Source organism: Triticum urartu, chromosome 4 (assembly GCF_003073215.2).
Source record: "Triticum urartu cultivar G1812 chromosome 4, Tu2.1, whole genome shotgun sequence".
Taxonomy (NCBI): Eukaryota; Viridiplantae; Streptophyta; class Magnoliopsida; order Poales; family Poaceae; genus Triticum; species Triticum urartu.
Window position 1 is genome coordinate 524,060,341 of NC_053025.1, and position 25,975 is coordinate 524,086,315.

Here is a 25,975-nt window from a genome sequence, read left to right on the forward strand (position 1 = left end):
CAACTACAACAACATCCGCAAAATTGCAAACAAGTTGACAATCTGCCCAGATTCACAAAGTAGCAAAAGTAGAGCTCAATTGACTCAAGCTAGGTTGCTCCATAATTGCAAACAAAGACATGGATGGATAGAGCACTACAAGATTAACAAAACATCCTTACTGATCATCCTCAAAAGAGGCACGGATCACTAGGAATCAACATGGACATATGGCCATGTGAAATAAACAGCTCAAGGACTTGGTGGAAATGCTAAGTCCCTGAAAACAGAATTACCAAGTGCCTCACTTTGCAAGCTTGCACTAGTCACCACACCCATCACAAAAATACATGGGTTGCACCTCTGGAAAGATGACAAAACCCTTAACAAAACTATATGTAGAGCTCATGGGCATATCATGCACACAATAATCATGGCAAAAATGACAAATATGCAAAAGGAGTAGCAGATCTGACAATTATCTCAAGTAGCCCTCTTCTAACAGCATTTCGGGCATCAAGATGAACTCAAATGAAAATGATGCAATGGAATGAAATGATGTACTCTCTGAGATGAACATTTTGATATGCTATATGCCAAAAACGGAGTTACAGATGCGGAGATATAGCCTGACGAACAGGAGCACATGGATTAGAAATCTCAGGACTTAGAAGAAATTCGACCTAGGGTTTACTGTAGCTGCCATATCTGGATCGTGGCGCGCCTAACGAGGTTCACCGGAAAACGGAGGTGGCCGGAGCGGGATGACGGTGGCGAGGTGCTCCTGGGCCGGATCTCGCCGGATCCGGCCGGCGGGGAGTCGGAGAGGCGGCGGGGCGGCGACCACGGCGCGGGGCAGTGCGGCGAAGCCGGCGCGGCGGCGGCGGCGGCCGGAGTCGGCGACGTGGGCGGCGGGCGCCGCGGTGACCCGGGGCGGCGGCCGGCTAGGAGGGAGGTGGCGGCGCGGCTCTTCGGGCCGCGGGGGCCTCGCCTGGGCCGGGCGGGCCGGCGGCGGCGGGAGGTGGCGGCTGCCACGTGTCGGTGTGCGGATGGCTGGAGGCGGCGGGCGGACGCTGTCCGGCTCCGTCCGGACACGTCCGGCGGCGGCGGCGGCGGATGGATCTAGGGTTTAGGGGGGAGGGGAGACCCGTGAATTTCGGAGGGGGGGGTGATATTTATAGGCATAGAGGGAGCTAGGAGTGTCCAAATGAGGTGCGGTTTTCGGCCACGCGATCGTGATCGAATGCTCTAGATGATGGAGCAGGTTTAAGTGGGGTTTGGGCCAAATTGGAGGGGTGTTGGGCTGCAACACACACGAGGCCTTTTCGGTCCCTCGGTTAACCGTTGGAGTATCAAACGAAGTCCAAATGGTACGAAACTTGACAGGCGGTCTACCGGTAGTAAACCAAGGCTGCTTGGCAAGTCTCGGTCCAATCCGGAAATGTTTAATCCCCACACATGAAAGAAAGCTAGAAATGACCACGGGAGGAGAACGAAGCGTCGGAATGCAAAACGGACAACGGGGAAAATGCTCGAATGCATGAGATGAACACGTGTGCAAATGCAATGCACATGATGATATGATATGAGATGCATGACAACGACAACAACACACAGAGACAAAAACCCGAACACGAGAAAATAAAATAACTTAACACCGGAAACGGCAAGAGTTGGAGTACAAATTGGGAAAGTCATATCCGGGGTGTTACAACACTCCTCCACTACGAAAGGATCTCGTCCCGAGATCTCGGACTGAAAGAATGCCAGGTACTCAGAACGGAGGTGATCCTCGCGTTCCCAGGTAGCTTCACGGTCGGAATGGTGTGACCACTTGACTTTGATTAATTTGATTGACTTATTGCGAGTCTTGCGTTCAGTCTCTTCAAGAATAGCAACTGGGTGCTCACGATAAGAGAGATCTTCTTGGAGCTCAATGTCCTCGAAGTTTACGGTGCGGTCAGGAGTCTTGAAGCACTTTCGAAGCTGAGAGACATGGAACACATCATGAACATTTGCAAAGTTTGAAGGAAGCTCGAGTTGATAGGCGAGATCGCCTCTCTTGCTGACAATCTTGAAAGGTCCCACGTATCTGGGGGCAAGCTCCCCTTTGATACCGAAGCAACGAGTACCTTTCATAGGAGAGACACGGAGATAAACATGATCTCCGATCTTGAAAGCCAAATCACGGTGCTTACTATCATAGTAGCTCTTCTGACGGGATTGGGCTGCTTTGAGGTTATCTCGAATGACTTTGCAAATTTCCTCTGCCTCTGTGATTAAGTCATTTCCGAGAAGCTGACGTTCACCGGTTTCAGACCAGTTGAGAGGGGTACGACACTTCCTGCCATACAGAATTTCAAATGGGGCCTTGCCCGAACTTGCTTGAAAACTGTTGTTGTAGGAGAATTCAGCATAAGGAAGACAATCCTCCCACTTCATGCCGAAGGAGATCACACAAGCTCTGAGCATATCTTCAAGAATCCGGTTGACACGCTCGACTTGACCGCTAGTTTGAGGATGGAAAGTTGTGCTGAAGCGGATGTTGGTGCCCATGGCCTTCTAAAAAGAATCCCCAAACTTGGAGGTAAAGATGCTGCCACAGTCTGAAGAGATCACTTGTGGAATACCGTGCAGAGAGACAATTCGAGAGGTATAGAGTTCCGCCATTTGAGCTGCAGTGATCGACTCTTTGATAGGCAGAAAGTGAGCCACTTTAGTGAGTTTGTCGATGACAACGAATATAGCATCATTGCCACGCTTGGACTTTGGAAACCCAGTCACGAAGTCCATTTCGATGTGGTCAAACTTCCATTCTGGAATGGCAAGAGGTTGGAGGAGACCAGCTGGCCTTTGGTGTTCTGCCTTCACTCTTCTACAGACATCACACTCATTCACGAATTGAGCAATCTCGCGCTTCATTCGAGTCCACCAATAATCCTGCTTGAGGTCCTAATACATCTTCATACTCCCAGGGTGGATGGAGAGGAGAGAATTGTGAGCCTCGTTCATGATCACTTTGCGAAGTTCACCTTTGGGCACAAAAATACGATCCTCGAAGAAGAGAATATCCTTGTCATCAAGACGGTAGCACTTGTACTTGGGTTGACTCTTGGCAATCCCAATCTTCACCTTTTTCACCATAGCATCAAGAAGCTGGGCTTAGTGAATCTGGTCTTCCAAGGTAGGAGAGACTTGAAGGTTGGCGAGGAAACCCTGAGGAACAACTTGCAGGTTAAGTTTGCGGAAAGCTTCACAAAGCTCGGGTTGATAAGGCTTGAGAATCAGACTGTTGCAATAAGCCTTCCTACTCAATGCGTCAGCAATCACATTGGCCTTGCCTGGAGTATACTCGATACTCGGATTATACTCTTGAATCATTTCAACCCATCGAGTTTGCCTGAGGTTGAGATTAGGCTGAGTGAAGATGTACTTGAGACTCTTGTGATCAGTGAAGACGTCCACTTTTCTTCCCAATAGGAGATGTCTCCAAGTCAAAAGAGCATGCACAACTGCCACCAACTCGAGATCATGAGTGGGGTAGTTCTTCTCATTAGGCTTCAACTGGCGAGAGGTATAAGCAACAACTTTCTTCTCTTGCATCAACACTGCGCCAAGACCTTGGAGAGAGGCATCATAAAAGACCTCGTACGGTTTGGATTCATCAGGCGGAGTCAGAACTGGAGCAGTGATCAACTTCTCTTTCAAAGTGTTGAAAGCAATGTCACACTCCGGAGACCAAACGTACTTGACGTGCTTCTGGAGAAGATTTGAGAGAGGCTTCGCGATCTTAGAAAAGTTTTCAATGAATCTTCGGCAGTAGCTTGCGAGACCGAGGAAGCTACGGAGTTGCTTCACGTTCTGGGGAGGTTCCCAATTCACAATTGCAGACACCTTCTCAGGATTCACGGCAATGCCCTTGGCAGAGATGATATGACCAAGATAAAGAACCTCATCGAGCCAAAATTCGCACTTGGAGAACTTGGCGTAGAACTTGTGTTCCATGAGCTTATCGAGTACCAAACGCAAGTGCTTGGCATGATCTTCCTTGTTCTTTGAGAAAACCAGAATGTCGTCGAGATAGACCAAAACGAAGTCATTGGTGTAGGCGTTGAAGATGAAGTTCATCATGCGAGAGAAAGTCGGAGGAGCGTTGACGAGGCCAAAAGACATGACAGTGTACTCATATGAACCATAGCTTGTCCTGAAGGCCGTCTTGGGAATATCTTGCTCACGGACTCGAATCTGATGATAACCCATACGGAGATCAAGCTTGGAGAATACTTGGGCACCTTTGAGTTGTTCGAACAGCTCGTTGATGTTGGGAAGTGGGTATTTGTTCTTGGTAGTCTTCTTGTTCAATGGACGGTAATCAACACAAAGTCGGTCCGTTCCATCCTTCTTCTTCACAAAAAGAACACCACAACCCCACGGAGAAGAACTAGGCCGGATGAGACCCATTCTCTCTTGAATATCGAGTTGCTTCTTCAGCTCCTTCAACTCTTCAGGTCCGAGCTTGTAAGGACGCTTGCACACAGGTTCCGTACCGGGCTCAAGATCAATAACGAATTCAACTGCCGGTGCGGAGGCATTCCTGGAAGCTCTTCTGGAAAGACGTCTTGATAGTCGCAAACGACTGGAATTTGCGAGATGGCATCGAGTTCACCCTTCTCATTGAGAGAAAACAGACGGATGGTATCATCACGAGCGGCAAAGACAATTACATCCTCAGACGAATGAGTCAATTGAATCTGCCTGGCTGCACAATCAAGCTGAGCCTTGTGCTTAGAAAGCCAATCCATCCCGAGAATAAGATTAAGATCCGAGTTACCAAGAACCACCGGAGAAGAGAGAAACTTGCAGTCGCCCAACGTGATAGTAACATCCGGGGCGATAGCGCTTGCATTCATGAATTTAGCCGGAGAAACAACAGATAACTGTCTAGGCAAATCTTGTAAAGGCAACTCATGCTTAGAAACAAATGGTCTCAGATGAAACAATGCGATGCGCCCGTGTCAAAAAGAACTTTTGCAGGAACATCGTTAACAGAAAGGTTACCCATGATGACATCTGATGAATCCTCTGCCTGAGCTGCATTCATCAAGTTGACCTTGGCAGACTTGGGGTTATGCTTGACCACAGCTGTACTTGCCGATCTGACAGGAGGAGGAGGAGGAAGACGCCTCTGGTTGAAGCACTTGTTGGCATAGTGACCCTTCTGTTGGCACTTGTTGCACGTGACCTCTGAAAGCGGACGGTGATACGGAGCACTCGATCTTGGAGCTTGAGACAAAGTCTTGTTCTGAAAGCCAGGGTTGGGTGGGTGGGAAGATCCACTGCCATCTTTGCTCTTCTGCTGATACGGCTGACGGAACGGAGGAGGAGGAAGCCAATACTTCTGCTGCTTGGCCACTTGAGTAGAGGAAGAAGGAGTAACATCTCTGACTCGCTTCTTGGAAGCATCACACCTCAATTGAGCAGCCTCTTGCTTCAGTGCCATGTTGTAGAACTCATCGTACCTCAAGGGCTCAAAGAGAACAAGAGCTAGCTGAATTTCTTCTCTGAGACCACCCCTGAACTGGTATATCATGCTCTTCTCATCAGGGACGTCCTGCTTGGCAAAGCGGGCGAGCTTCTGGAACATCTTGTTGTAGTCATAGACAGACAAAGAGCCTTGCTTCAGGTTGCGGAATTCCTCACGCTTGCTTTCAACCACGCTCTGAGGGATATGGTGAGCTCGGAAATCTTGACGGAATTCATCCCAAGTGATCACACGTCCACCTCTGGAATCCTTGTATTGCTGGAACCATTCTGCAGCTTGATCTTTGAGTTGGAAAGAAGCGAACTTGACGAAATCTTCAGGCCTGACGTTACTGCACTCGAAATGCTTACACAGATCCACAAGCCAATCGCCAGCATCGGTTGCCTCAACACAATTGCTGAAAGTCTTTGGCCCATTAGCAAGGAACTGGTTGAGTGTAGCAAAGTGATTCTGATTGTTGCCTTGGTTCCCTTGGTTGCGCTCTTGAAGAATTTGCATGATCAACTATGTGTTTGCATTGGTTGCGGCCATCACAGCTTGCCATGCCTCCAGAGGAGGGGGAGGTGGTGGCGGTTCAGGATTCGGAGTCGTGCGCGTTGGAGGAGCCATCCTGAAGAGGTTGACATCCATTAGCACATCGATAGACAAATATTGAAGCTGAATCCAACGGAATGAAAATTGCAACATATAGTCTTCACATCCGAACAAAATGAACGAATGCATTCCTCTTGAAATGGTCACATATCCATAAATTGAGAAGCCACGTAGAATTAGGTAGAGAAATAAATCAACAAGGTACGGATCAAGAATGAATAATCGGTAAGAAATCCCAATCTCAAACCAATATCCGTGGAAGAAGAACTAGAGCTACTTGAATTCCCACCTATGAAACTCCCGAACCTTTCCGGTTATGCAATCAGGTGTTGGGGATACAGGGGAAGCATAATATGTCACCCAAATCTAGCAAATCCTACATCCAGCTGTATCCATCCTTCAACACATAACCGAGAAAAAACTTTGGAAACCATCTACCTCAACCTTCGAAAAGCATCCGTTATACAAGTTATGGCGATACTCCCGAACTCCCGCCCCAGTACTGGGTGGCGTCGAGGTTATCTCACCAACGAACTGCATAAAAGAGATTTTCGATGTCGGCGTACTAAACTCAGGTATTCCAGAACTGCAACGATAAAATTATGACGACAACACCTCAGAGCTCAACTCCCCGGGACACTTCCACAAAACCCCTGAAAGGAGGCACCAAGACAATGTTCTCATCATAAAACCATCGGAACGATTCCAAGATACCCGCGTGATCCTAAATTTTTTTAGTGAAATATGAGAAGAGAAGAGTCAAAACTCTACGTCAGGATGCCTTACCAGAGCGATGAGGAGACTGGGAAGTAAAAAGAATTCCTAACTCTCCGATATATAATTCCTAAATGACTCAAAACATTTTTCTAGACACAACTCGGCCACTAAAAATGATCAATCAGTGGGGGCTCCTAAGGTCGGGGAAGGCTCTGATTACCAACTTGTCACACCCTCGATGCGACTATATCTCCCACGTGTCGAGGCACGACTTAGAGGCATAATCGCATTGAAGGCATATGTCGCAAGTCAGGCAATCATCACAAACATCCCATGTAATATAGATAATAAAAAGGGATAACATAGTTGGCTTACACTCGCCACGTCAATCAAGTACATAAATAACATTACATCATCCAAACACTCATGGCCCGACTACGGCGCCAAAATAAAAGATAACCCAACCTGCGACACGGTCCCGATCACCCCCAACTGGGCACCACTACTGATCATCAGGAAAAGAAACATAGTATCGTTGAGAGTCCTCGTCGAACTCCCACTTGAGCTCGAGCGCGTTACCTAGAGCGGAATCATCAGGCCCTGCATCTGGTGTAATAGTAATATGTGAGCCACAGGGACTCAACAATCTCGCACCCTCGCGATCAAGACTATTTAAGCTTATAGGTAAGGCAAGGTAAATATGAGTGGAGCTACAGCAAGCGACTAGCGACTTTCGAAAGTTCAAATCCCTGCAGGGGAGTCCCAACTTAGCCCATGACAAGCTCTCACGGTCAACGAAGGAATAGACCTCCTCCCGAGACGTTCCGATCAGACTCGGTACCTCGGTTCTTCAAGACACTTCGACAGGTTAAAACAAGACCAGCAACACCGCCCGAATGTGCCGACAAATCCCGATAGGAGCTGCACATATCTCGTTCTCAGGGCACACTCAGATGAGCCAGACGCCAGGTAGGCCATCCCAGAGTTGCCCCTGGTAGCCCCGGACATCGCTCGGTTGGACCAACACTCAGAGGAGCACTGGCCCGGGGGGGCTAAAATAAGATGACCCTCGGGCTCCGGAAACCCAAGAGAAAAAGAGGCTAGGTGGCAAAAGGTAAGACCAAGGTTGGGCATTGCTGGAAAAGCTTTAATCAAGGCGAACTATCAAGGGGTTCCCATTATAACCCAACCGTGTAAGGAACGCAAAATCCGGGAACATAACACCGATATGACGGAAACTAGGGCGGCAAGAGTGGAACAAAACACTAGGCGAGAGGCCGAGCCTTCCACCCTTTACCAAGTATATAGATGCATAAATAGCAAGATAATATAATGATATCCCCACAAGTAAAAAAATGTTCCAACAAGGAACGGCCTTCAATCTTCACCTGCAACTAGCAACGCTATAAGAGGGGCTGAGCAAAGCGGTAACATAGCCAATCAATGGTTTGCTAGGACAAGGTGGGTTAGAGGTTTGACATGGCAATTTGGGAGGCTTGAAAGCAAATGGTAGGCATCGTAGCATTGGCATAGCAAAAGAGCGAGCAATCTAGCATAGCAAAGATAGTAGTGATTTCGAGGGTATGATCATCTTGCCTGCACAGTTGTCAGAGTTGACTGGATCCTCGAAAGCAAACTCAATGGGCTCCTCGTTAGCGAAATTGTCTCCTAGCTCTACCCAAACAAGACAAACAAGCAACAAGGACACAATCAACCACGTGCAAGGATCAAACAATAAGATGCAAGGATGACATGCTATGCGGGATGCATATGCACGATTTGACGAGGGATGCATGAACCTGGCCTCAACATGGAAATCCAAGTGTTCCACTGGAAATATGAGATGAAATCGCTTGAAAACGATATAAAGAACGTCGGAATCGGAGTTACGGTTTGGAAATGGCAAGCGATTCAAATATGACACCGGTCTGCGATTTGCAGCAAGTAGCCATCTAAATGCAATAAGATGAACATGCTACAGCACCCAAACATGACAACAAAATACATGGCAGGGATGCATTCAAGATGCTTAACAAAAATCTAGCACTGAGCCACGGCCAATTCATCCATTAACAGGTTCAAACAAGCATGGCAAAAATGCATATGGCAAACAGATCTCAGACTTGGTGAAATTAACACTTGTCTGGAATTTCAGATCAGGTAGCACTCTTCGGAGCAACAAAACTACATGCTACAGAACCTGAACATGGCAAGTAAATCATGGCATGGAGCTACTCAAAGAGCTTAACAAAAGTCCCTTAGTGACCTTGAGCCAAAAGGGATCACAAAATACAATTGCAAGCATGTGAACATGGCAAAAACATAATCAGATCACAGACTTAGTGAAAACTGGAGCATGCTGAAAACAGATATCAAGTAGGCATGTTTACGAGGTCGATGCACTCACTACGGAGCAAGACATGTAAAGCTAAGCATACATCTATCAAGAACACACAAAATTCAAGCTAGACATGGCAAGAACAAATAACATAGCATGCACGGATCAACTACAACAACATCGGCAAAATTGCAAACAAGTTGACAATCTGCCCAGTTTCACAAAGTAGCAAAAGTAGAGCTCGATTGACTCAAGATAGGGTGCTCCATAATTGCAAAAAAAGACATGGATGGATAGAGCACTACAAGATTAACAAAGCATCCTTACTGATCATCCTCAAAAGAGGCACGGATCACTAGGAAACAACATGAACATATGGCCATGTGAAATAAACAGGTCAAGGACTTAGTGGAATAGCTAAGTCCCTGAAATCAGCACTACCAAGTGCCTCACTTTGCAAGCTTGCACTAGTCACCACACACATCACAAAAATACATGGGTTGCACCTCTGGAGAGATGGCAAAACCCTTAACAAAACATATGTAGAGCTCATGGGCATATCATGCACACAATAATCATGGCAAAAATGACAAATATGCAAGAGTAGCAGATCTGACAATTATCTCAAGTAGCCCTCTTCTAACAGCATTTCGGGCATCAAGATGAACTCAAATGAAAATGATGCAATGGAATGAAATGATGTACTCTATGAGATGAACATTTTGATATGCTATATGCCAAAAACGGAGTTACAGATGCGGAGATATAGCATGACGAACAGGAGCACATGTATTAGAAATCTCAGGACTTAGAAGAAATTCGACCTAGGGTTTACTGCAGCTGCTAGATCTGGATCGCGGCGCGCCTAACGAGGTTCACCGGAAAACGGAGGTGACCGGAGCGGGATGACGGCGGCGAGGTGCTCCCGGGCCGGATCTCGCCGGATCCGGCCGGCGGGGAGCCGGAGAGGCGGCGGGGCGGCGGCCACGGCGCGGGGCAGCGCGGCGAAGCCGGCGCGGCGGCGGCGGTTGGTGGCGGCGGGCGCGTACGCGGCGGCGACGGCGGCCGGAGTCGGCGACGTGGGCGGCGGGCGCCGCGGCGACCCGGGGCGGCGGCCGGCTAGGAGGGAGGTGGCGGCGCGGTGAGGTCGCGGGGCGGCGCGCGTCTTCGGGCCGCGGGGGCCTCGCCTGGGCCGGGCGGGCCGGCGGCGGCGGGAGGTGGCGGCTGCCACGTGTCGGCGCGCGGATGGCTGGAGGCGGCGGGCGGACGCTGTCCGGCTCCGTCCGGACACGTCCGGCGGCGGCGGCGGATGGATCTAGTGTTTAGGGGGGAGGGGAGACCCGTGAATTTCGGAGGGGGGGTGATATTTATAGGCATAGAGGGAGCTAGGAGTGTCCAAATGAGGTGCGGTTTTCGGCCATGCGATCGTGATCAAACGCTCTAGATGATGGAGCAGGTTTAGGTGGGTTTTCGGCCAAATTGGAGGGGTGTTGGGCTGCAACACACACGAGGCCTTTTCGGTCCCTTGGTTAACCGTTGGAGTATCAAACGAAGTCCAAATGGTACGAAACTTAACAGGCGGTCTACTGGTAGTAAACCAAGGCCGCTTGACAAGTCTCGGTCCAATCCGGAAATGTTTAATCCCCACACACGAAAGAAAGCTAGAAATGACCACCGGAGGAGAACGAAGCGCCGGAATGCAAAACAGACAACGGGGAAAATGCTCGAATGCATGAGATGAACACGTGTACAAATGCAATGCACGTGATGATATGATATGAGATGCATGACAACGACAACAACACACGGAGACAAAAACCCGAACCCGAGAAAATAAAATAACTTAACGCCAGAAACGGCAAGAGTTGGAGTACAAATTGGGAAAGTCATATCCGGGGTGTGACATGTTCCGGGTGGCGTGAGTTGCGAAACTATTCCGCATTGTTTCAAATGTAGACCAAACTCGTAACTCAAATATTCTCCTCCATGATCAGATCGTAGAAACTTTTTTTCTTGTTACGATGATTTTCAACTTCACTATGAAATTCTTTGAACTTTTCAAATGTATCAAACTTATGTTTCATTAAGTAGATATACCCATATCTGCTTAAATCATCTGCGAAGGTGAGAAAATAACGATACCCGCCGCGAGCCTCAATATTCATAGGATCCACATACATCAGTATGTATGATCTCCAATAAATCAGTTGCTCGCTCCATAGTTCCAGAGAACGGCATTTTAGTCATCTTGCCCATGAGGCACGGTTCGCAATTACCAAGTGATTTATAATCAAGTGGTTCCAAAAGTTCATCAGTATGAAGTTTCTTCATGCGCTTTACACCGATATGACTTAAATGGCAGTGCCACAAATAAGTTGCACTATCATTATCAACTCTGCATCTTTTGGCTTCAACATTATGAATATGTGTATCACTACTATCGAGACTCGTCAAAAATAGACCACTCTTCAAGGGTGCATGACCATAAAAGATATTACTCATATAAATAGGACAACCATTATTCTCTGATTTAAATGAATAACCATCTTGCATCAAACAAGATCCAGATATAATGTTCATGCTCAACGCTGGCACCAAATAACAATTATTTAGGTCTAATACTAATCCTGAAGGTAGATGTAGAGGTAGCGTGCCGACGGCGATCATATCGACTTTGGAACCATTTCCCACGCGTATCGTCACCTCGTCCTTGGCCAGTGTTCGCTTAATCTGTACTCCCTGTTTTGAGTTGCAAATATTAGCAACAGAACCAGTATCAAATACCCAGGTGCTACTGCGAGCTCTGGTAAGGTACACATCAATAACATGTATATTATATATACCTTTGTTCACCTTGCCATCCTTCTTATCCGCCAAATACTTGGGGCAGTTCCGCTTCCAGTGACCAGTCTGCTTGCAGTAGAAGCACTCAGTCTCAGGCTTAGGTCCAGACTTGGGTTTCTTCTCTTGAGCAGCAACTTGCTTGCTGTTCTTCTTGAAGTTCCCCTTCTTCTTTCCTTTGCCCTTTTTTCTTGAAACTGGTGGTCTTATTGACCATCAACACTTGATGCTCCTTCTTGATTTCTACCTCCGCAGCCTTTAGCATTGCGAAGAGCTCGGGAATCGTCTTATCCATCCTGTTGGGGATATTACTGCTGGGCATAAACCGGCCTACCTGGGCCGGTTTAACTCCATCAGTAGTTCAAAGGTGTTAAAGCCCAAAGAGGCAGATAAAGGCCCAGGGCCCGTAGTCGGTTTACAACCTGTAGCCGTACATCAGCTTTGTGCATATACTTGTAATATAAGTTAGGAACAAGGAGAGAGACCAACCCGGATACGAGTATGAACCGGTGTTGGGACTCTCTGAACCGGCAGGCGTCACCCATGTATATAAGGGGACGACCCGGCGGCGGTTCAAGGACAACAGACGACAACTCGAGAGATAGGCGAAGCTTGTTTGCTCCCTAGTCATCGAAACACCATCAATTCCATCACAACTAGACGTAGGCTTTACCTTCCTCGAAGGGGCCGAACTAGTATAAACTCTCTTGCGTCCTTGTGTCCGCTTTAACCCCTTCAAGCTAACCCGTCGCGATGGCTCCACGACTAAGTCCTTTCTCTAGGACATCTGCCGTGACAAACCCGCGACAGTTGGCGCCCACCGTGGGGCCATCGCACGATGGTTTCCGGTTCTTGGAGGGCCGCTTTGAAGGACTCAAGGGGTATGCTGTAGGCCGGATGAGTAAAAGTCGTCGCGGCAAACTCTACATCGATGACGCAGGCTGGGGCCCCGAGGCCGGCTCAATTGAGTACGGGTACTGGGTCCCCTTTGGTAGCATTCACGTTTTCATTGGCAAGATCGTTGAACCGGGCCCTGAGTGTTGGAAATATGCCCTAGAGGCAATAATAAAGGCATTATTATTATATTTCCTTCTTCATGATAATTGTCTTTATTCATGCTATAATTGTGTTATCCGGAAATCGTAATACATGTGTGAATAATAGACACCAACATGTCCCTAGTAAGCCTCTAGTTGACTAGCTCGTTGATCAACAGATAGTCATGGTTTCCTGACTATGGACATTGGATGTCATTGATAACGAGATCACATCATTAGGAGAATGATGTGATGGACAAGACCCAATCCTAAACATAGCACAAGATCGTATAGTTCGTTTGCTAGAGTTTTCCAATGTCAAGTATCTTTTCCTTAGACCATGAGATCGTGTAACTCCCGGATACCGTAGGAGTGCTTTGGGTGTACCAAACGTCACAATGTAACTGGGTGACTATAAAGGTATACTACGGGTATCTCCGAAAGTGTCTGTTGGGTTGACACGGATCAAGACTGGGATTTGTCACTCCGTATGACGGAGAGGTATCACTGGGCCCACTCGGTAATGCATCATCATAATGAGCTCAAAGTGACCAAGTGTCTGGTCACGGGATCATGCATTATGGTACGAGTAAAGTGACTTGCCGGTAACGAGATTGAACGAGGTATTGGGATACCGTCGATCGGATCTCGGGCAAGTAACATACCGATTGACAAAGGGAATTGTATACGGGGTTGCTTGAATCCTCGACATCGTGGTTCATCCGATGAGATCATCGAGGAGCATGTGGGAGCCAACATGGGTATCCAGATCCCTCTGTTGGTTATTGACCGGAGAGCGATCTCGGTCATGTCTACATGTCTCCCGAACCCGTAGGGTCTACACACTTAAGGTTCGGTGACGCTAGGGTTGTAGGGATATGTATATGCAGTAACCCGAATGTTGTTCGGAGTCCCGGATGAGATCCCGGACATCAGAGGAGTTCCGGAATGGTCCGGAGGTAAAGAATTATATATAGGAAGTGCTATTTCGAGCATCGGGACAAGTTTCGGGGTCACCGGTATTGTACCGGGACCACCGGAAGGGTCCCGAGGGTCCACCGGGTGGGGCCAGCTGTCCCGGGGGGCCACATGGGCTGTAGGGGGTGCGCCTTGGCCTACATGGGCCAAGGGCACCAGCCCCTAGAGGCTCATGCGCCTAGGGTTTCAAGGAGGAAGAGTCCTAGGAGGGGAAGGCACCTCCTAGGTGCCTTGGGAAGGAGGGATTCCTCCCCTTGGCCGCACCCCCCTAGGAGATTGGATCTCCTAGGGCCGGCGCCCCCCCTTGGCCCTCCTATATATAGTGGGGAGATGGAGGACTTCTTACCTCTTGCCTTTGGTGCCTCCCTCTCCCTCTCCAATACCTCCTCCTCCTCCATAGTGCTTGGCGAAGCCCTGCCGGAGTACTGCAGCTCCATCACCACCACGCCGTCGTGCTGCTGCTGGAGCCATCTCCCTCAACCTCTCCTTCCTCCTTGCTGGATCAAGAAGAAGGAGACGTTACGCTGACCGTACGTGTGTTGAACGCGGAGGTGCCGTCCGTTCGGTGCTAGGATCTTCGGTGATTCGAATCACGTCGAGTACGACTCCGTCATCCCCGTTCTTTGAACGCTTCCGCTCGCGATCTACAAGGTACGTAGATGCATCTAATCACTCGTTGCTAGATGAACTCCTAGATGGATCTTGGTGAAACCGTAGGAAAATTTTTGTTTTCTGCTACGTTCTCCAACAGAGAGTCTCATATGTTGTCACTTCCATATACTAGTGGGAATTTTACGTTATAGAACTTGGCTTGTATATTCCAACGACGGGCTTCCTCAAATTGCCCTAGGTCTTCATGAGCAAGCAAGTTGGATGCACACCCACTAGTTTTTTTGTTGAGCTTTCATACATTTATAGCTATAGTGCATCCGTTGCATGGCAATCCCTACTCACTCACATTGATATCTATTGATGGGCATCTCCATAGCCCGTTGATATGCCTAGTTGATGTGAGACCATCTTCTTCTTTTTGTCTTCTCCACAACCATCATTCTATTCCACCTATAGGGCTATGTCCATGGCTCACGCTCATGTATTGCATGAAGATTGAAAAAGTTTTGAGAAAGTTAGAGTATGAAACAATTGCTTGGCTTGTCATCGGGATTGTGCACGATTTAAATACTTTGTATGGTGAAGATGAAGCATAGCCAGACTATATGATTTTGTAGGGATAACTTTCTTTGACCATGTTATTTTGAGAATACATAATTGCTTTGTTAGTATGCTTGAAGTATTATTATTTTCTATGTCAATATAAACTTTTGTCTTGAATCTTTCTAATCTAAATATTCATACCACAATTAGGAAGATTTGCATTGAAATTATGCCAAGTAGCACTCCGCATCAAAAATTCTCTTTTTATCATTTACCTACTCGAGGACGAGCAGGAATCTATAATTTTTGATTGCTCCATGCTATATTATCTACTGTTTTGGACTATATTGAGCTTTATTTTCCACTTTTATATTATTTTTGGGACTAACCTATTAACCGGAGGTCCAGCCCAAAATTGCTGTTTTTTGCCTCAGTGTTTCGAAGAAACGGAATATCAAATGGAGTCCAAACGGAATAAAATCTTCGGGAACATGATTTTCTCACCGAACGTGATCCAGAAGACTTGGACCCTGCTCCAAGGAACAAAAGAGGCGGTCACGAGGGTGGGGGCGCCCCCCTAGGGCGCGCCCCCCGCCTCGTGGGACCCTCATTGCTCCTCCGGCATACTTCTTCCTCCTATATATACACACGTGCCCTCAAACGATCAGAACAGGAGCCAAAAACCTAATTCCACCGCCGCAACTTTCTGTATCCACGAGATCCCATCTTGGGGCCTGTTCCGGAGCTCCGCCGGAAGAGGTCCGTCATCACGGAGGGCTTCTATATCATCATAGCCTCTCCGATGAAGTGTGAGTAGTTTACCTCAGACCTTCGGGTCCATAGTTAGTAGCTAGATGGCTTCTTCTCTCTCCTTGAATCTCAATACAAAGTTCTCCCCCTCTCTCGTGGAGATCTATTCGATGTAATCTTCTTTTTGCGGTGTGTTTGTTGAGATCGATGAATTGTGGGTTTATGATCAAGTCTATCTATGAATAATATTTGAATCTTCTCTGAATTCTTTTATGTATGATTGGTTATCTTTGCAAGTCTTTTCGAATTATCCGTTTGGTTTTGCCAACTAGATTGGTAGTTCTTGCCATGGGAGAAGTGTTTAGCTTTGGGTTCAATCGTGCGGTGTCCTTACCCAGTGACAGAAGGGGCAAGAAGGCACGTATTGTATTGTTGCCATCGAGGATAACAATATGGGGTTTATTTCATATTGCATGAATTTATCCCTCTACATCACGTCATCTTGCTTAAGGCGTTACTCTGTTTTTAACTTAATACTCTAGATGCATGCTGGATAGCGGTCGATGAGTGGAGCAATAGTAGTAGATGCAGAATCGTTTCGGTCTACTTGTCACGGACGTGATGCCTATATACATGATCATGCCTAGATATTCTCATAATTATGCACAATTCTATCAATTGCTCAACAGTAATTTGTTCACCCACCGTAGAATACTTATGCTCTTGAGAGAAGCCACTAGTGAAACCTATGGCCCCCGGGTCTATTCTCATCATATCAATCTCCATCACTTTTATATTGTTTTGCTATTTACTTTGCCTTTACTTTTTACTTTGCATCTTTATATCAAAAATACCAAAAATATTCTATCTATCAGATCTCACTCTCGTAAGTGACCGTGAAGGGCTTGACAACCCCTAATCGCGTTGGTTGCGAGTAGCTATCGCTTTGTGCAGGTACGAGGGACTTGAGCGTGGGCTCCTACTGGATTGATACCTTGGTTCTCAAAAACTGAGGAAAATACTTACGCTACTCTGCTGCATCATCCCTTCCTTTTTGGTGAAAACCAACGCAAGCTCAAGAGGTAGCAGAGGGGCAGATATAGTGGCTGGAGGAGGAAGAATGGCTAATTAAAAGTATAAGGTAAACACGATTGATATTGAATCAATAGAATATATAACAATTAACTAGTGTAGCGAAAAAGAATGAAAGGAGAGATTAACAAAAAAATCAAGCGAATCTTTTCGAAGAAAACTTAAAATCCAAACTCGTTGACAAATCCAGAGCAGTACAAACCAGATTCAGCCATCTCGTCGGCCGCACGCATCCAACCATAGGGCCCGCTACTGTACAGCCCTACCCAGCCCAAGTCGGTTTTCCCCAATCCAGTCATCTCGTCGGCCGCACGCATCCACCCCATCACCGCCGCCGTCTCGCGCCCGTCTCGTCCGGCTCGTCCCAACCTCGAGGCCACCCGCCGGCGACCGAGCGTCCATGACGGAGGAGCGCATTTCCAGGGCCTCAGACGAGCCCCCCACCGCGACCAAGCAGAGGTATGAGCTTCTTGTCCCCGCTACTTCTCCGATTTCCGAAGCTCCCGAACCCTGGAGATCCGTTCGGCGCCTAGCGCTGTTCCCCTCCTTCCACCGTCGGCCGCAAAAAAATTCGCGCCGCCCGTATTTCTCCATCGGAGGCCATAGTTGCGCGATGTGAGGGCTGGGCTGAAACGTGTGCGGTTGCCTGTCAGGAAGAAGAGGAAGTGGGATCAGCCCGCAGAGGACTTGGTCGCCGCGGCTGCGGCTGCTGCTGCTGCTGCGGGACTGCCCGTGTTGAACGTCGCAGCTCTGGCCGGCGTTCAATTCCCTGGCACTACTGCGTATCCTGCCGCCCCTTATGCTTTGCCGCCGCAGCTCGCTCCATCGGTGCTTCAGAGTGCTGCTGCTGCGATTCAGAAATTAAGTCAGGTCTGTCTTCCATGATACAGTCCCCAGTCCCCATATGAGCAATCTAGTCTATGTATTATCTGGGCACACATATTTACTATCTAGTGTTTCTTGTCGCCTCAGGCAAAACTACCGGATGAGCTTATAGCACGAGAAGTTGTTATAAATGACGCTGATCCATCTGTGCGATATAAGCTCACGAAGCGGCAAACACAGGACGAGGTAAATCAGTAACCACGAAACAATCGTGACTGTGATGTTCTTCTTCTGTGAAAATCAGTTTCTTGACAATAAAGGTAATAACCGCTTGCTTGATACTCAACAGATTCAACGATGCACATGCACTGTCATCATTACAAGGTATCCTGACATGCACAATTGGTGTCCACTCATTATTGACTTGGGACGATGCCTTTCTGATATTTATTTGACCCGCCCAGGGGAAAATACCATCCTCCTAATGGACAGCCTGATGGTGAGAAGCCACTCTATCTACATATCTCTGCAGGATCTCAGGTAAATAATGCCCACACGATGATATCTTAAAGTTCCACTTCACTTCTTTGATTTTCTGTTATTCCTGGAGTAAACTTCAACTGCTTCGTAGTCTACCTTTCTGTGGGAAAGTTCTCTGGAAGCTGAAGAAATTACCATGTTGCAACCTTTACAGTCCAATACAATACTATTAATCACTGTTTCGAGGGGCTATATAATATCTGTTCAATCTTGTTGCAAGTTTGTAATTTATTCTCCACGTTCTGTTATGTCATTGTCTTTTTTTTTGTTTTGTGTCAAATTGGACTCAGTACGGACATGTTGATGGGTTACCATCATTTTGAAATTCGAAATTGTCAAGTTCAGATTGCCTGTTATTTGTTCAACTGTAAATGCTTTGCAAGGGTCAGGACTTAAGTTCATAACTGTCTGAATTCTGCTTAGTTAGGGCGCTCATATTATATGTCTTTTCGTGTTAATTGTCATGAAGCAGTAGTAGTGCCAATGGTAATATTTGAAGATAATATACTAGTTTTGTAACTTGTGGTGATGCGGGATGAACATGCCTGTGTTCTTGGCACAGTACACTCTATCTGTGTAATGACTTCCTCTATTCATTATATAAGTGTTATTATCATATTTTTCTGTTACTATAGAACTAAACAATTACAATGGCTTACACATAGCAGCATTTTTTAACTACTTTCTAGTTAGAGTTAGATAATGACAAACTAACCTTTTTCCCGCTTTAGCTAAAAGATACCGCTGAGCGCATTAAAGCAGTTGATCTTGCAGCCTCAATGATCGAGGACATCTTGAAACATGGCCAAATGCCAGAAGCCACATCAGCCAATTTCCCTTCTATCCAGAGCAACAGACAGGTCTCTCCTTCATATCTCAGTCTGCTTAACTTGATAATTTAGTGGACGGAAAACACCTAATAGAACAGTACATCGTGCGTTATTTACGGCATTTGTTAGTACTCGGTCTAATTATTTTCTGAACTCATCCTTTGTCCGCATTTATGTCGATTTGTATTGATAGAATGCAAGTGTTGGCATAACATTAAATACTCAGATATATGGATGATGCTTGTTACAATGTTTGCTGAGTAAATGTAAGTATGTAAATCATTTCCAGTGTTGATTTTTCGGGTATGTGCCGATAATAGATCTTCTGATTAGGAAAACACAGCTTAAGAAGTTATGCAGCTAAATACTTACAAAGATTGCATCATTTGGGGAAATATCGCTCTATGGCCTTTCATTGGCTCCTTTTGCTGGAAAAGGATGCATCGTGCAAATGAAAAAAATACCAAGAAAAAATTGATAAGCTGTGAAAGTATATGTGATAATAACGGTAGCCATAAAATAAAGAAAAGCGTTGATCCTTCATCGAAATTGTGGCACTGCTGTTTAGGTTACATTCAGAGAGGGAGGATGGAAATCTCGTTAAGTAATTCTTCATTCATTAGACTTTATGACTTCCAAGCCAATGTATATTGATTGTATAAAGGGAAAATATGTTAGAACAATCGCGAAAGGAGCAACTAGAAGCACAAAACATTTTGAATTAATTCACAATGACATTTTGAATTGATGATGTCCAGAAGGCGATTAAAGAGAAGAAAGATTGCTTCAAACGCCTATACCTGGATAGGAGTGCAGACAACATAGAGAAGTACAAGATGGCGAAGAAGGCCGCAAAGCGAGCTGTTGGTGAAGCAAGGGGTCGGGCATATGAGGACCTCTACCAACGGTTAGGCATGAAGGAAGGTGAAAGGGACATCTATAAGATGGCCAAGATCCGAGAGAGGAAGACGAGGGATATTGGCCAAGTCAAATGCATCAAGGACGGAGCAGGCCAACTCTTGGTGAAGGACGAGGAGATTAAGCATAGATGGCGGGAGTACTTCGACAAGCTGTTCAATGGGGAGAATGAGAGTTCTACCATTGAACTGGACGACTCCTTTGATGAGACCAGCATGCGTTTTGTGCGGCGAATCCAAGAGTCTGAGGTCAAGGAGGCTTTAAAAAGGATGAAAGGAGGCAAGGCGATGGGCCCTGATTGTATCCCCATTGAGGTGTGGAAAGGTCTCGGGGACATAGCGATAGTATGGCTAACCAAGCTTTTCAACCTCATTTTTCGGGCAAACAAGATGCCAGAAGAATGGAGAAGGAGTATATTAGTACCAATCTTCAAGAACAAGGGGGATGTTTAGAATTGTACTAATTACCGTGGAATTAAGCTGATGAGCCATACAATGAAGCTATGGGAGAGAGTCATTGAGCACCGCTTAAGAAGAATGACAAGCGTGACCAAAAATCAGTTTGGTTTCATGCCTGGGAGGTCGACCATGGAAGCCATTTTCTTGGTACGACAACTTATGGAGAGATATAGGGAGCAAAAGGACTTGCATATGGTGTTCATTGACTTGGAGAAGGCCTATGATAAGATACCGCGGAATGTCATGTGGTGGGCCTTGGAGAAACACAAAGTCCCAGCAAAGTACATTACCCTCATCAAGGACATGTACGATAATGTTGTGACAAGTGTTCGAACAAGTGATGTCGACACTGATGACTTCCCGATTAAGATAGGACTGCATCAGGGGTCAGCTTTGAGCCCTTATCTTTTTGCATTGGTGATGGATGAGGTCACAAGGGATATACAAGGAGATATCCCATGGTGTATGCTCTTTGCGGATGATGTGGTGCTAGTTGACGATAGTCGGACGGGGGTAAATAGGAAGTTAGAGTTATGGAGACAAACCTTGGAATCGAAAGGGTTTAGGCTTAGTAGAACTAAAACCGAGTACATGATGTGCGGTTTCAGTACTGCTAGGTGTGAGGAGGAGGTTAGCCTTGATGGCCAGGTGGTACCTCAGAAGGACACCTTTCGGTATTTGGGGTCAATGCTGCAGGAGGATGGGGGTATTGATGAAGATGTGAACCATCGAATCAAAGCCGGATGGATGAAGTGGCGCCAAGCTTCTGGCATTCTCTGTGACAAGAGAGTGCCACAAAAGCTAAAAGGCAAGTTCTACAGGACGGCGGTTCGACCCGCAATGTTGTATGGCGCTGAGTGTTGGCTGACTAAAAGGCGACATGTTCAACAGTTAGGTGTGGCGGAGATGCGTATGTTGAGATGGATGTGTGGCCACACGAGGAAGGATCGAGTCCGGAATGATGATATACGAGATAGAGTTGGGGTAGCACCAATTGAAGAGAAGCTTGTCCAACATCGTCTGAGATGGTTTGGGCATATTCAGCGCAGGCCTCCAGAAGCTCCGGTGCATAGTGGACGGCTAAAGCGTGCGGAGAATGTCAAGAGAGGGCGGGGTAGACCGAATTTGACATGGGAGGAGTCCGTTAAGAGAGACCTGAAGGATTGGAGTATCACCAAAGAGCTAGCTATGGACAGGGGTGCGTGGAAGCTTGCTATCCATGTGCTAGAGCCATGAGTTGGTTGCGAGATCTTATGGGTTTCACCTCTAGCCTACCCCAACTTGTTTGGGACTAAAGGCTTTGTTGTTGTTGTTGTTTCACAATGACATCTGTGGTACTTTTCCCGTGAAATATGCGGATGGATTCGACGCTTTGTCACTTTCATGGATGACTTCATACATTTATCCCATCCATGATTCTGAAGCACCCGAAAAATTTGATGTATTAAAGGCTTAGGTTAGGATCAGATCCCTAACCTTTACAACTAACAGACCAGAACCTTCCCATAGCACTGTCCTAGATTTAGGATCTTTTCATGGCACAGTTCAAGTCTTCCCTTCTTTTTTGGAGGCGAGAATCAGCTGTAAAATAGTTATGGTATTACTATGTAATAAAATTTTCCTTACTAGATTAACACCTTCCTTCTTATTTCACAGGCTGTTCCTTTTAGCGCCTCAATCTTTTTGGGTTTTGACGCAGATCCATCATTGAACGTTGCAGCTCGCATCCGTGGACCAAATGTATGTTCTTGGAAAACGATAAGCGACACTGGTTAAATTTAATCATGTTATTCTTGATATCCCTCCTCTTTTATTTGTCAATAGTCTTGTTTTATTTCCTCTTTGTTGAAAAAAGAACTAATTGTGAATGCTTTCTCTGACATCCCAATCTGGATGGGAAAAACTGTTCTTGTTCTGCTGGTGCTTCTGATTTGTTTATGCAGGATCAGTACATAAATCACATTATGAATGAAACAGGGGTCACTGTTGTACTAAGAGGAAAAGATTCAGGGAACCTTGGCAATTGTCATGCTGAAGGTTGGTGATTTGTAGTAGCTTCTGGAAATTTGTATCTTGCAAGCCTGTATTTATCTCGTAATGTCTATTGCAGCATCACAGCAACCTCTGCACATACACCTATCAGGTGTGCATTTGAAGAGCCTAGAAGCTGCAAAGGTTTTAGCAGAAAACCTTCTAGATACAATAGCAGCGGAACTTGGCGCTTCCAGGTCTGTATATTTTGACCAGGTTTAATCCCCTTAATAGTTTTATTTGTTTCTCTGGCTACATCAGAACAATTTTGCATTCTATTTCTACCAAACCAATGGGATCGATTTGCTGACTAGCATAATGCAATAATATTCATACTTTACTGTACTTATATGCTATGATTAATGACTAACTCACTTGTGATTCTGTTAGTTTATCCTTTGGAATACTGTAAGAATATGACTATTAATGTACTTGTACCAGTTAACACAGTATCTAGCTTACCACATCAGCGAAGCAAGAAATTAGAAATGTCTTGGCATATATTCTCACTATGTTTTTTGTATGACAGAATTTCTTCTTCAAAAGTATATGGTGCTGTTCCACCTCCTCAGCAACTGTTGACTGGTGTGCACACCTCGGGAACATCAGACATGTGTGTGTCAACTGGAGCATCACATTCCTTTGCCCCTACTGGAGTTACTTCTCCCATAGCTGCCCCTTCAGTGACACTTCAATCTGGGGCGCCAACTTATTCCGGGATTCTCCCACCCAGTAACCTGATCTATCCTAGTCAAGCAGCAAATCATGGGGCTTTTTACAATGGCTATGGAGACATCTATCCCCAGGCAACTCCATTGCAGCAGGTGGCATTAACACTCAAGCATGCTTCATCTTCGACAACTCAGGTTATTCCAGTGGCATCCACATCAACAAGCATGACGACAAGTGTGAACACAAGTACAAAGTTGGAGGCAGATAAACGCTCACAGAGGAGGAAATTCCAGGAACTGCCAACAGCAGATCTTCAGGTGCGGATTATTTGAACTAATTCAACTGCTACATCTTGGACTTGATATTTGATCACAGCTACACTCTTCCCAAGCCAATCTCTTGCAGCCTTCAGTCTACCCCTCAGAAAAATTCCCCATCCATCATTCACCCCCACTGCTCGCCCCCTTCCTCTCCATGTCTATCCCCACATTACCACCCTAGTTGAACTGTTCTCAGTGGCTCACCTTTTCCAGCTTACCTTGTGCCATCTTTGATAAGATCACTATCTGATGTCTTATCTACACGAATTCAAGGCAAATATTGCTAGTGGAGAACCCGTATGAATTTTGTTTGTTGTATATCTTGATTTTATGAAATCTTTATCAAATCTTTGCATCATCCTAATCTTAAATGTGATTTCAGCATGTTATATTAAGAAAGTGATGTTAACATTGTAGCACCTACAGAGTTTAAACTAGAGACACACTTTTGATTATTAAGGAGTTTCTGGTGCAAAATAGCAATGTTCTGCAGTTTGCCATAGGATATTGTATCTGATAACACTGACCACACTTGAATAGTTTGAAAACTTTGAAAATAACAATAGCACTTCATGTTATATTTGTCTTGTTTTAAACTGGAAAAGGACCACACAAATAGATTTGTGAAATTTGCTTTTTCATTAAGCAATTTCAGTTCCTGCAATGTAGGGGAACTTTACATTTCATATAGCTAAAAACTATTGTAACTTGTAAGTTGATGACTGCCAGATTCACATATTCATTTTTTTGGACCGTCTTATCTGCTTCTAACATATAATTTCATTCCAGGTATTTTCTCTGACCATGTCTGAAGCTCGCAGGGTGGTAATAGATCTATATGTGTTCTTTTTTCCTACAGGGTTTATTCCAAGTTGGAGTTTGCAATCGCGATGGTGTTTTGCTGATAAGATATGCAGGGTTATTCTGCTTGTAATTGGATGATTACTTCTATTTTCTTGTTGCTAATGCAAAGTACCCTTGTTTTCAATCTGTTGCTGCCAGCATGCAGACTTCATTAAATGACAATTAACATTGCTACCATACGCTTCAGCAAATGACTATTAACATCGCTAGCAATATGGCATTCTTGGCTGATACAGTTTTCTTAATAGGTATTGGTATTAATCTGGTTAAGCCCCACTTTATTCCTCTGAGAAAATGCCTACAGTTCTGCATTTAGAAAACTTGCTCGCTTAGTCACAGTATATAATAACTAGTACAAATTTTACTATTTTTTGTTTAGAACGAAATGGCTTTATTAGACACTTATAGGGAAGCTTTCCTTATTTTCTTAGTTGTACAAACATTGCCGTTCCCAACTTGCTAAGTCGGCATGATTAATGGTTTTCCATATGTCATGTTTACCTGTACTGCAATTCGATATAATTCATGTATTTATGCACTGGTGGTGCTGTTTGTGGACAGTAGTTGCTGATTTCATCCTTCTTTTGCATTTTACCATTAATATGCTTTAATTTAATTCAATGCAAAGGAATTTGATGGGAAAGTGTTTTTGTTTCATGTTTCCAGAACTCACAACAGGGGTCCAAATTTGTTAAGACAGGTTTAGATGATCTAGGTAAAATGAACAGTTCATCGGTTGCAGCTACAATGAAAGTTCAGCCTGGATCAAATAGGATACTTCCACAAGATCCACATCCATCTCATCCATCTGTATACACTAGCATGCCGCCACCACCACCACCCAAGAACATGTCACTGCCATATCCCAATAGCATGCCACCGCCACCGCCCAGGAGCATGCCTCCGCCACCACCTAAGTTCCCTTCAAATGAAGTGTTAAGAAATGAGAACAGGCATTCAGCTGTAAAGGAGCTGCTGGCGCCTCCGAGATCGAGTTCTGCTGCACCACCTCCGAAGGAGCCTAAAGAGGAAAAGCCAAGCAGTGCATCTGTTTCCGGTAATAGAGGAGAACCATGATATAACCTTTTGTATATAGAGCTAATCTAACTTCTGTAAGCTTATATTATCTCTGCATCCATTTTCAGATACTCTGCTGAAGCTTATGGACTACGGGGATGATGATGAAGAGGACGACGACTAGCGTGCCTGGAGGGAATACAGCTCCCAGTTCAGGGCAGAAGCCGTTTTGGTCTGTGCGAGAATGAGCGTGTAATGTAACTGTACTGTGGGTAACACTAGTGCGGTGAATTGGAAATGCAGGTAGACAGCTTAATTACCTGTCCTGATGCATTTTCTCAACGCAACAAGTCGTTGAGCTTGTCATTTTGTATCAGTGTTATCAGGTCAGCAGATACCCCTGATCTGGATACACGTGATTTTCCCATCTGAAGTGCAGTCAGTAATGAGCATGGTTCCTTGAGTATTCTTTCAATA

General features: G+C 45.8%; 1 protein-coding gene across 2 annotated transcripts; it reads left to right on the top strand.

The window, feature by feature from the left end:
- The first annotated feature begins 17,263 nt into the window (after window positions 1-17,263).
- On the top strand, window positions 17,264-25,975 carry LOC125552427 (protein RIK-like). Of its 2 annotated transcripts, XM_048715979.1 has the most exons (12): window positions 17,268-17,482; window positions 17,677-17,893; window positions 17,996-18,094; window positions 18,198-18,232; window positions 18,313-18,388; window positions 19,120-19,248; window positions 22,251-22,334; window positions 22,538-22,631; window positions 22,705-22,822; window positions 23,155-23,614; window positions 25,148-25,538; window positions 25,627-25,975. In XM_048715979.1, the coding sequence occupies exons 1-12, from the start codon at window positions 17,424-17,426 to the stop codon at window positions 25,680-25,682; spliced, it is 1,818 nt and encodes a 605-aa protein (XP_048571936.1). In that variant the 5' UTR covers window positions 17,268-17,423; the 3' UTR covers window positions 25,683-25,975. The 2 variants fall into 2 exon arrangements, with proteins under 2 accessions (XP_048571937.1, XP_048571936.1); XM_048715980.1 differs by lacking the exon at window positions 25,627-25,975 and having other exon boundaries at window positions 17,264-17,482; window positions 24,407-25,197.

What these genes read in the sequence shown, in the direction of transcription:
- LOC125552427 (XM_048715979.1), top strand. Translation starts at nt 17,424, where the DNA reads ATGACGGAGGAGCGCATTTCCAGGGCCTCAGACGAGCCCCCCACCGCG. An exon ending in ATATCTCTGCAGGATCTCAG is followed by an intron (nt 18,389 to 19,119) that starts GTAAATAATGCC and finishes TTCCCGCTTTAG; the next exon opens with CTAAAAGATACCGCTGAGCG. An exon ending in TGCCAACAGCAGATCTTCAG is followed by an intron (nt 23,615 to 25,147) that starts GTGCGGATTATT and finishes TCATGTTTCCAG; the next exon opens with AACTCACAACAGGGGTCCAA.